Source organism: Pipistrellus kuhlii, unplaced genomic scaffold (assembly GCF_014108245.1).
Source record: "Pipistrellus kuhlii isolate mPipKuh1 unplaced genomic scaffold, mPipKuh1.p scaffold_m20_p_3, whole genome shotgun sequence".
Lineage (NCBI taxonomy): Eukaryota > Metazoa > Chordata > Mammalia > Chiroptera > Vespertilionidae > Pipistrellus > Pipistrellus kuhlii.
The window spans coordinates 110,217,028-110,229,622 of NW_023425529.1; the positions used below are offsets into that span (position 1 = coordinate 110,217,028).

The 12,595-nt window shown below is 38.5% G+C and overlaps 1 protein-coding gene across 1 annotated transcript in view; it reads right to left on the reverse strand.

Annotated features, from left to right (window-relative positions):
• The window catches only part of GTF2F2 (general transcription factor IIF subunit 2), a 144,978-nt gene that overhangs the window by 14,457 nt on the left and 117,926 nt on the right, over positions 1–12,595 (reverse strand). Inside the window, exon 7 of the mRNA XM_036456208.2 lies at positions 6,155–6,298. Within this exon, the coding sequence (XP_036312101.1) occupies positions 6,155–6,298 (144 nt within the window). The remainder of the gene's footprint in view (positions 1–6,154; positions 6,299–12,595) is intronic.

Below are 12,595 nucleotides of genomic sequence, written 5' to 3' on the forward strand. Positions count from 1 at the left end.
ACGTACTTCCACTTTATAAAGCTCTCATTGCTTATTTGTAAGAAGTGATGCCTCTTTATACCTAAAGAAAAGGCTAAATGGCCGGGACCGGTTTGGCTCAGTGGATAGAGCGTCGGCCTGAGGACTGAAGGGTCCCAGGTTCGATTCCGGTCAAGGGCATATACCTTGGTTGCGGGCACATCCCCAGTGGGGGGTGTGCAAGAGGCAGCTGGTTGATGTTTCTCTCTCATCGACGTTTCTGACTCTCTGTCCCTCTCAATTCCTCTCTGTGTAAAATCAATAAAATATATTAAAAAAAATAAATTTGCCTTAAAAAAGGCATACAAACAGTTCAATAACATTCTTAACTAAACAAAAATTATTCACGGGATTGATAGGACTGGGTATGTTGCTTTACAGGGGGTTTAGATACATTTCCCTAATTCTTGACCTCAAATTCAATGGATGCAGCACAAAGAAATTAAATGGTTCAGTTATCAGGAGAGCTGATTTTGGATGACACTTCTAATAGAAAGTATTTAAAGGAACCCTGGTAAATTGATTCTGTGCTAGAAAAGAGTGTTAGTGCTCAAAGTGATCTTGACAGTTTAATGTTTCAAAGGGAGCAATTAGATAAAGTTTCTCATGATTTGTATTTTTGGAGGAAATCCTATTTTATATATGCTTCTACTTTAAAGATGTAATAAAATATAAAGGAAGACTAGACATAATAAAGAATAATAATAAAAAAGACTAGACATAACACATTCAAAATGACAGATCAAAAATTGCCAGGGGACAAAAAATAGAATTCCTCTAATAGTTCAGTTTGGGTAGCCAACATTTGAACTATAAGAACATGCCTTTAATGATACTGATGGTGTTTCTGACTTTACATCAGTTACCAGAGCTTGGCCTTTTAAATCAGCTTATTTGCCCTTTAACTCCTTGATTGTTTATGCAAATCATATACTGATAAACGAGAAAGAAAGACTGGCCCTGAGGACAGCTTCTCTAATTAATAATTTTACTTGTAGAAGTAAAGGCTTCTAGGAAGAAGAATATGAAAAAGAACTGAAAAAAAATCAAGAAAATACTTAAAATTTCACTCAGAATGCATAAAAATGACATTTGAAAGGCCAGAAAGCACATGATAACTTAAGAATATGGTAGTAGTATTAATGAGGATGTGTTGAAATGATATACTTCATGGTTAGAAACTTCTCAAAAGTTGTATTGGAAACCATGTGAAAATGAGAGAATGTCATTAAATTCAGGTACTAAAAAAGTGATTATTAACATGAACAAGGTATTTTCCCTTTTACATGGGACTAAAAAATGTGTTTCATAATAATATTAAAAATATTATTTGGAAAATACTTGACAGTTAATGCATCTTTCATAAACATTAATTATTTATAGGAATACTATAAATGGTATTATTTTAAACACATATTTTAATTTTATAATACCCTGTTTCCCCAAAAATAAGAAAGTGTCTTATATTAATTTTTGCTCCCAAAGATGTGCTAGGTCTTATTTTCAGGGGGCGGACTGTTGACTCTGCTGCCAGATTTCCCTGGTGGGAAGGAGACAAAGGCTCCAGACTGTGCTGGGTCCCAGTTCCGACTGCTCTGAACCCCAGTTCTAAGCCAGACCCCGGGAACCCAAGCTCAAACAGAGGCAGCTGGGCTGTAAGGCGGAACCCCGGGGGAGCGGCAAAAGGAGGTCCCGAAGGCGCGCACATTGCGCGCAGAGAATGGACGGTTGGCTGTGCGGGAAGGAGACAAAAGCTCCAGACTGCTCTGAACGCCACCTCCAACTCCACTTCCAACTGAACTGAACCCCAGTTCTGGGCTCACTGGGGGAGAGACTAGACTGTTTGGTAGCAGGCGAAAATCGAGGGCACCTTTCTCTTAGAGGCTCTTGCAGCGAGTACTGAAGGACCCTGGGGATTACTGAGACTCAGGAGCTGCATAGGGCGGGGCTGACGGAAGCCAAGGTTGCAGGCTCCACCCTGAAACCCCGCCCCATCAGGGAAGCTGCAAAAATGCCGAGACAACAAAATAGATCACAAACAAAAGAAATGGAGGACAAAAATCGACTGGATATAGAGTTCAAATCTACGCTTATAAGGTTTTTCAAGAATTTCATAGAAAAGATCAATAGGACCTATGAGGATATGAAAAGGGATCAACTAGAATTAATAAGGAATCAACAATAAATGATAAGGGATCAACAAGAAATAAAGACTACATTGTCTGAAATAAAAAATATTTTACAGAGTCCTAAAAACAGAATGGAAGATCGCAAGAATCAAGTCAAAGATTTGGAACATAAAGAGCCAGAAGACACTCCTCCGTAGAAGCAAGAAGGCAAGAGAATCCAGAAAATTGAAGATAATGTAAGAAACCTCTGGGACAACTTCAAGTGAACCAACACCAGAATTGTGGGGGGTCTCAGAAGATGAGAGAGAGCAAGATATGCAAAACATACTGAAAGAAATAGTGACAGAAAACTTCCCCCACCTGGTGAAAGAATTAAGACTTACAAGTCCAGGAAGCGCACAGAACTCCAAACAAAAGGAATCCAAAGAAGACCACACCAAGACAAATCATAATTAAAATTCCAAAAGCAAAAGACAAAGAGAGAATATTAAAAGCAGCAAGAGAAAAGCAGGTAGTTACCTATAAAGGAGCACCCACACGATTGTCAGCTGATTTCTCAACAGAAACCATGCAGGCCAGACGGGAATGGCAAGAAATATACAAGGTGATGAATAGCAAGAACCTACAGCCAAAAATACTTTACCCAGCAAAGCTATCACTCAGAATCGAAGGTCAGATAAAGAGCTTCACTAATAAAAAAAAGCTAAAGAAGCTCATCACCACCAAACCAGAATTATATGAATTGCTGAAGGTGGTTCTTTCGGAAGAGAAAGTAAATAAAGATAAAAATTCTGAACAACAAATATGTAACTATTAACAAGTGAATCTAAAAACCAAGGAAATTAAAAAAAAATCTGATGAACAATATTAACTGTTGAATATAATAGAATCTGAGGTATGGAAGGGGAGTGAACTGACGATTCTTGGGAAAAAGGGGAGGGGGGGATGTGGGAAGAGACTGAACATAAACTGTGCTCCTATGGATGAGGACAATGGGGGGTGGGGAAAGGGCAGAGGGTGGGGTGGGAACCTGTGGAGGAGAGCAATAGAGGGAGGGCGAAAAAGAGGAACATTTGTAATAATATGAACAATAAAGATTTATTAAAAAAATATATACAGAGTATATAAATAGGGATGTGAATGTACAATTCTGTATTTAAGAATCTTATGCTTGCTGAGGCAATTCAGTCTCTAAATAATAAAACTATTATGCCCAAGCAGTGTGGCTCAGTGGTTGAATGTCGACCTATGAACGTGGAAATCACAGTTTGATTCCGTCAGGGCATAACCCCAGATTGCAGGCTCCAACCCCAGTGTGGAGTGTGCAGGAAGCAACCAATCAATGATTCTCTCTGATCACTGATGTATCTATCTCTCTCCCTCTCTCTTCCTCTCTGAAATCAATAAAAAATATTTTAAAAAATGATTATAAAATAAGTTAGTTACTAGATCACGGGTTCACAAGCTCTTTTAGGGTCATATGGATCTACTCCCCAGAAAAATCCATACCTTTTTGTACAAATTCAAGAGATTACTGGATCCTCTTAAAGCCAATGAATTAAAGAAAGCTCCATTAAGAGATTCACTGAGTACTAACACATAAAAATTATCTGAAGAACCAAAATTGAGAGAATCATTAGTTATCCCTTTTCTTTAATGCAGATGAATACACTTTAAAAACACGCCATTGCTGGGGGTGGGGGCAGCCGGGGAGAGGTCAATGGGGGAAAAAGTAGACTTATGTAATACTTTAAACAGTTAAGACTATATTAAATATAAGTTTGGATCAGTTTAGCTCAATCAAGAACACCCAATGGTAAGCTGAACTCAATCAATCATCCCTGAGTTAGCTGTCCCTTTGGCCTGTCATCTCTGAAAACTCTAGTTCCTTGAGGAACTAGGTGGGCCCAAGTAGCCGTATTTGTTATGTAGTAATAGTTGAAGTAGTTATAGTAGAACTAGTAGTAGTTATTAAAAAAAAAAAAAAAAAAAAAAAGCATTAAAAAAGTTTGCTATAAAACAGTATGCCACGCCCTGGCCAGTTTGGCCCAGTGGATGGAGCGTCGGCCTGTGGACCGAAAAGTCCCAGGTTTGATTCCGGTCAGAGGCATGTACCTTGGTTGTGGGCACAATCCCAGTGGGAGGTGTGCAGGAGGCAGCTGATTGATGTTTCTCTCTCTTCGATGTTTCTGACTCTCTCTCTCTCCCTTCCTCTCTGTAAAAAAAAAAAAAAAAATCAATAAAATATATTTAACCCCCCTCAACACCAAAAAACCCCCCACAAAAAACAGTATGCCTTGTTTCGCTGGCAGCAGCCTCACACATCTCGTATTTATTGAATCTCTTGATAGTATCATTTCCTCTTGTGCTTAATTTAGTCTCGTTTTGTACAGTAACATGCTGTACACTCTTGTAGCCTAGGAGTAATAGGCTATCCCAAATTGACTATAAAGGATGTTGTATGTATGTGTACATAGTATGAATGTTATGTATGACATAGTAATAGATCTGTTGTATCACCATTAAAAAAAAAGTGCCATTGCATGTTAAGGCAAAGAAACTCTTTTGCTAGTACCTTCTGAATGTCTCTCTATAATGTCTATTTCCATACATGGTATTATTATTCAATGAAAATATGTTGTTTGTATTCAGTTTCTGGTTTGACTTCATATTTACATAAAACACAAAGATAGACTTCATTAAAACTGGAAGAAACATGGCTTAGCTAATGAATTATTCTATTTAAACATTCTTCCTAGCTTAGAATGCTGTTTCTGAGGCTTTGATGCTGAAGGGAATGAAGTCATTAAGATTAGTTGATAATACTGTAGGATGAGCAGTTTCCTGCTATTAAAAAAATTACTTAGATATTTTGGAATTTAAATTAATTTCTTAATGAAAAAGTAAAAGATTGATGTACAACAGTAGAGAAATCTCTGCAGAAGTGAGAAACTGCACAATCAATACTGAAGTTTCATAAATCATTTCCTACATCTTTGAATAAACAGGGGAAAAAAGAACCAAGCCAAGTCCTTTAATAAGAAATGATCTGGTTATGTTAAAAAGTTTTTAAAAACTGTTTATCTTGCTACATATTCTGAAGCAAATAAACAGAACAGTTAGAATTAACATATTCTGGAGCATACTAGCAAAGTGGACAACTGATTAAAGAAACTAGATAAAAGGACAGAAAACAAAAGGTTTTGCATTTAACTTTTAAAACTTGTAAGTAAATACTGTTATAATTCAATTTGATGCTTTGCTAACACTAAGTATAAGAAGAGAAACAGAAGGAAATGTCAAAGGCTGGAGAAAGGATTTGGATCCCTTTACTTAATTCCAGCATTTTAAATGGATTAGAAATACAAATTATTACCAAACGTGCACAAAAGTCTGGAGAATTGGTAAAAAAAAAAAAAAAAAAAAAATGATGATTTAAAGAATAAAGATGATTTCAAAAATTTCAATTTATTTCCTTAAAAATGCAGAATAGGCATCCCTTACTACAGTCTCAACAAGCATCAGGAGGCAGTACTGCCAGTTTAAAAGGATCTAATGCTAATGTTAGGTACAATAGTATTTCATTTCAGAATAGCCCACAAGGCAGAATAAACTCTCTCATTGTGACAGACTAGTATGACTCTTAAAAGAATATGATTCTTCTAAGACACATTTTCCAATTAAAAAAAGCGAGTTGAGCTTTTATGGAGGAATCTATGAGAACATAAGAAAGACTAGAAACTACATAAAAAAAACGACTTCAGGCTTAATGTTCAGGATCAGTCAAAAGGAGGATAAATTCACCTTTATTTCTTATCCAACTATTAATATTAAATATATTGAAATTCAAATAATGAAGCTGATGTTATAAACAAAAGAAAGCCACATTAAGACACCCTTTCTGGCATTAGCATGGTGCATGTGAAGTTATAGTTGATACACCTCTCTTCAGTGGTGCACTGTTAATGAAGGATACATTTAAAGGATCAGTGTGAGCATATACATACCACAGGCTGTTTTGTGATGTCCACTAAGTCCTTAAGATTATAATACTGATGTTTCTCAAAAGCCGAAAATAGCATGTCTAAAACATATTGTTTATCAGCTCGAGCTCGTTTTCCATCTTCTTTCTTTTTCCTTTCATATTCAATCTATGTGCAAAAAACAAAAGAAATAAAAGCATCAATTCAACATGGTCACTTTGAAACAGGCATTTTCTTTCTTTCCTTTTTTTAAAAAATACATTTTTATTGATTTCAGAGAACAAAGGAGAGGGAGAAAGACATAGAAATATTAATGATGAGAGAGAATCATTGAACGGCTGTCTGCTACATGCCCCCTACTGGGAATCAAGCCCATTACCCGAGTATCTGCCATGACTGAGAATCGAACTGTGACCTCCTGGTTTATAGGTCAATGCTCAACCACTGCGCAACATTGGCTGGGCCAGGCATTTTCTTTTTAGACATCCAAATAACAATTAGATTTTAAACTGTAAGGTAGCAGGTTTAAGAGCAGTGGTTCGGAACCTGGGGTCCTCACTGCTCCCAGGGATCCTCAGATCTTTAAGGCTCTAAAAGTATTAGGTCAGCAATAATATCGATTTATAAACCATTTTCATTATTTCCTAAATTTAGCTTTATGCAATGTGTCCATTTCTATAAAAAAAAGGGGGGGGGAGGGGCTTTCTTTGCCAAATTTCTATCAATTCAGTGTGGCTACTTATTAGCTCATATTGATCAGGAAGTCTAACTTTAAATTCTTTTGTTTTTGATTGTCCAAAATACGGTACATTTATCTAAGAAATGTAGGTTAGTAGGTAACATCTTTCAAATTGGGGGGATCTAGGGCCAGCCAGAAGGTAGAGAGACTGGTAGATCATAGAATAGGTTCTCAAGGAAGTGACAAGTTTGGGAAGCATTGGTAAAAAGCCAAGAATGTGGGCAGTAACAGGAGGCTGCTTCTCACCCCGACTGGGTGACCTTCCTGAACTCGTTTCTTCTATAAAATGAAGTAAAGGATGACACTAAGGGGATGTATAGATTTAATTATAGTGTTATCATCCAGAGACTCATTTATTTGTAAAAAATTATCTTTTTATTGAAAATATGCAAACTTTCAGCTGATTAAACTTTTAATTTTCTTAGAAACAACTTCATTTTAATAAGGCAACAGGAACTTGTTGGAAGAACTATATATAAACTGCAGCAGCCAGCCCACCTAGTAAATATAGCATTAGCAAGTGACAGCTGCCAGAGAGCAATCTGCTGTGCATCCACTGGAATAACTATAATTTTGGGGCTTGACTCCAAAGTAATGAAATACTTTAAAAACTTACAATAAATCACTACATAAATTTCAGCCTCATACAGTTGGTCTTACTCTATTTTAACAATGAAGATTTATTTTATTTTTATTTTTTAAGTAATGTAGTTCACCCTAGAAGCGATTTTATTTATTTTTATTTTTTTTAATGATTTTTTTACAGAGAGGAAGGGAGAGAGCTAGAAACGTCGATGAGAGAAACATCGACCAGCTGCCTCTTGCACACCCCCTACTGCACAACCAATATACATGCCCTTGACCGGAATCGAACGCGGGACCTTTCAGTCCGCAGACCGACGCTCTACCACTGAGCCAAACCGGTTTCGGCAACAATGAAGATTTATTAAAAAGATAATATTTAGTTTCTACTGATGTTAAGATTAAAAACCTATCTTATACTTAATCAAAAATTTTCACATTAGTGGCAAGAGGTAACTATGACAACAAAGAATATCTGTCTTTCAAGTATTATAAATAAAACTAGAAACTAGATAAGGAAAAAGATCTAACAATCGCCTTAATTTTTTTTCTTAAATGTATTTTATTGATTTTTTTTATAGAGAGGGATAGAGAGTTAGAAACACTGATGAGAGAGAATCATTGATCAGCTGCCTCTTGCACACCTCCTACTGGGGATGTGTCCGCAACCAAGATACATGCCCTTGACCGGAGTCGAACCTGGGACCTTTCAGTCCGCAGGCTGACACTCTATCCACTGAGCCAAATAGGTTTCAGCTGCCTTAATTTTTTTGATATGTAGACCTTAGGAGTAAAATTCAAACTCTATTCATCTTAGGAGGTAGAGAGAGAAGAGTTATGGTGTGTAAGGGCATAAACTTGCAACAAGCAGTGGATAAGCCACAGAGATTTAGAGCACAGTGTAGTGAATATAGACAATATTCTACTTTAATTATGTGGTATGAATATAGATAACATTTACTATAATTATGTAATATGGTATACATCACAAGGACAATCCTATATAATAATCCTATGTAATAAAAAGGTACTCACGCCCACACACAAGATGGCTGCGCCCATGTGGTCACAAGGTGGTCACGCCCATGTCATCACAAGATGGCCACCCCCACGTGTTCACAGATGGCCATGCCCATATGGTCACAGATGGCCAGACCCGTGTGGTCACAAGATGGCTGCCAAAAGATGGCCAGCAGAGGAGGGCAGTTGTGGGTGATCAGGCCAGCAAGGGAGGGCAGTTGCAGGGGACCAGGCCTGCAGGGGAGGGCAGTTAGGGGCGACCAGGGAAGGAAACTGGAGGGGATCAGGCTGGCAGGGGAGGGCAATAGGGGGTGATCGGACCTGCAAGGGAGCAGTTAGGTGTTGATCAGGCGGGGAGGGGGGTGGTTAGATGGCTATTAGGCTGGCAGGCAGAAGCGATTAGGGGCAATCAGGCAGGCAGGTGAGCAGTTGGGAGGCAGGTGTCCCGGATTGTGAGAGGGGACCCAGATTGGAGAAGGTGCAGGCTGGGCTGAGGGACACCCCCCACAGTGCATGAATTTTGTGCACCAGGCCTCTAGTAATCCACTGACGACTCCCAGACTGCAAGAGGGCACATACTGGATGGATCCCTCAGCTCAGTCTGTGCCCTCTAGCAGTCTGGGAGCCCTTGGTGGATGTCCAACTGATGGCTTAGGCCTGCTTCCCTAAGCCATCAGTCGGACATCCCTAGTGCTGCTGCAGAGGTGGAAGAGGTGCACTTGCCAGCCATGAGCCCAGTTGAGAGCTTCTGGCTGAATGGCGCTCCTCCTGTGGGAGCACACTGACCACCAGGGGGCAGCTCCTGCACTGAGTGTGCTCTGGTAGTCAGTGTGCATCATAGTGACCAGTCATGCCGCTGTCTGGTTGATTTGCATATTAGCCTTTTATTATATAGGAAACATATATCAAAGTAACATGTACAACTTAAATTTACCCAATGTTACATGTCAAATTTATTCAATTTAGAAAATGAATCAATTCATCGCTTTAAAATATTACACATAGACTATGGGATACCCACCGCACTAAGATACAAGGCAAATAAGGTAGCATCTTACAAAATGTATCCCTTTCTTATGGCTCATGTACTAAAATGTTTATAGAGGACCTTGAGCATTTTATTAAAAATTTTTTTTAATTGATTTCAGAGAGGAGGAGAGAGGGAGAGAGAGATAGAAACATCAATGATGAGAGATAATCATTGATTGGCTGCTTCCTGCACAGCCCTACAGTGAGGATCGAGCCCACAACCCGGGTCTTATGCCCTGACCAGGAATGGAACAGTGACCTCCTGGTTCAGAGATGGATGCTCAACCTTGAGCATTTGAAATGTGATAGATCACAAAGCTCCTAGAACAAGATCATAATGCTGAAAAGAAAAAGGAAAAAAAGTACATGCATGACACAGACCATATTGGAAAGAAATGAAATGCAGCCAGTCTCAATGTTTTCTGAGTGGGAAGAGCATGAAAGAAACAACTATGGGAAGCTAAAGATTCATTAGAGAAGAATAGAGGGACTAGAAGAGCTAGAAGAAAGATTAGAGGGGAGAGATTAGAGAAATCTATGCCCAAGAAGAAAATCCAAGTCTTCCAGTGTGGGAAAGATGGAGAAACAGATGATAAAATGCATTTAAGGACAAAGACAGAAGTATAAAGTCTACCCCGATTCAGCAAGAAAGGAAGCTGCAAGAGGCCAAAGACCAAAAGGGACGGACATGAGGTCCACTCAAGAAAGAATTTTCTGCCGAAACTGGTTTGGCTCAGTGGTAGAGCGTCCATCTGCAGACTGAAAGGTCCCAGGTTCGATCCCAGTCAGGGGCATGTACGTTGGTTGTGGGCACATCCCCAGTGGGGGGTGTGCAGGTGGCAGCTGGTCGATGTTTCTCCCTCATTGACGTTTCTAGCTCTCTATCTCTCTCCCTTCCTCTCTGTAAAAAATCAATAAAATATATATATATATAAAAAAAAGAATTTTCTTTCTTTAGGATCAAAAGAAGGATAGAACTAAGAGAATGGCTGTATGATAAAGAAAGAAATCATGACAGACAGGATAAAACTCATAAATCCAAGCACAAGGGTCTTTGGATTAAAAAAAAATACATATCATAGAACACTTAAGGGACTAATATTTTAAGCCTTGCTTTACTAACCAATGACTAAAACATATCTATTTTCCCTGGTTACAATTGTGCTTACACCCAAAATCCTCTTCCACTGTTGCACTGCGCTAGACTGGGTTTATCTTTTATACTGTGATGGACAATCTAGAAAGGGGGCTGCTAAAAAAGTAGGAACAAATTTGGACCAGGGGATGAAGCTGTTATAATCCTTTATTCTGACCAAATGAGAGGTAAGAAAAACTTTGGGATGTAGAAAAGAGGAGCGAGAATCAGCTAAGGAGGGGTGGGGAAAGCCTATTCCATTCTCACAGGCTTGAGTGGGATGTGGGATTTCAACCTCAAGGAAAACAGTAGGGAGGAAGTGGGTGTTTAGCAAAAGACCAGTGTTAGGCTTTTGTATTCTCTGTACGGAGGCACAGTTGTATGATATATCTGCCCTCCTTTCCTAGCCTTAATTTATGCTGAAAGAAGAAAGGGTTAAATTCAGGAAACAGAAAAGAAAAAAATGATATGTTCAGCTTCCACCCTGAGAAGTCTCTTTCTTGTGTAAAAAAACAGAGAAGCTAGGAAGATTAATAAAAAAATGTTTTCAAATAAAGAAACCTACTGATAAAGCAAGAGAGCCCACTTCAGAGAGGTCACACACATTACTTGGCAGCAGAGAGAAACTTTTAAAGTGTTTGTTAAGTTGTCTAAACCCCAGAGCCACATTTCAGATCCAAGGAGGCCTGAATCCAAGGAAAGAATTTAAAGTAAGTTAGAAAGAAACATTAAAATCAAACTGAGCCTGGCTGGTGTGGCTCAGCGTTTGAGAATCAACCTATGAACCAGGAGGGTCACAGTTTGATTCCTTGGTTAGGGCAAATGCTTGGGTTTTGGGGTCAATCCCCAGTGTTGGGGTGCAGGAAGCAGCAAATCAATGATTCTCTCTCATTATTGATGTTTCTATCTCTCCCTCTTCCTTCCTCTCTGAAATTAAAAAAAAAAAAAATCAAACTAAAAGGATAAAATTAAGTTGTGATTAGCAATGTTAATAAGTAGTGAGAAAAGTACCAAATTCTACCCAGATCTTTTTTCTTTTAATCTTGATTTACATACTTCAATCTAAAAAAAAATACTGCATTAATGTTGTGCTTTCCTCCTTTAAATTAGGGAAAAACAGATAAATACCTAAGGGCAGTGCAGCCTAATTTTACTCTGACCAGTAAAATTAAAACACTTAAAAGTATAATCTGAAAACCCAGACATATAAAATAATAACAGTAATGACAAAAATGGAAGTATTCCTCATCAGAGAAATTTAAGTATTAGAAATTTAACCTTGCACTTATTTAAAAACAAAAAATGGAATATCTTTTTAATGCTTTTAGGGCCTACACTATGGATAGCCTATAAAATAGTCTTAAAACAAAATTTTTATACTATAATATATTAAATATCTTTTGATAATTTCTAAGACAAATTCACAATCCAAATTCTGCTCTGTAATATCTGATAGTTCCAATGTATATCCTATATAATAAAAGCCTAATATACTAAGTGTCTGGTCATTTGGTCAAACGAAGGCCACTCAACTACTTGTTATGACGTGCACTGACCACCAAGGGGCAGACGCTTCAACTGGTAGGTTAGCTTGCTTCTGAGGTCCAGTCAGTTGGGACTGAGTGAGACAACTGGGACTGAGTGAGACAGGCTGGACATGCCCTGGAGCCCTCCCGCAGTCTCTCCCTGGCCCCAATGAGCACAGGTAGGGTCCCTCAGCCTGCGCCCTCTCACAATCTGGGGATGTTGGAGAGTCTGTTTCGGCCCGATCCCACAGGCTAAGAGGCCCCACTGGTGCATGAATTTGTGCACCAGGCCTCTAGTGTAATTATAAAAGGGAGTTAAATCACTTCCATGGTCATTAAATTACTAATAATTTTATACTCAGGACAAAACTAATGTTCCTAACTTTTCTTTTTAAAATTAAACAATGTAGAAATGATAATCTTTCTTTAAAAAT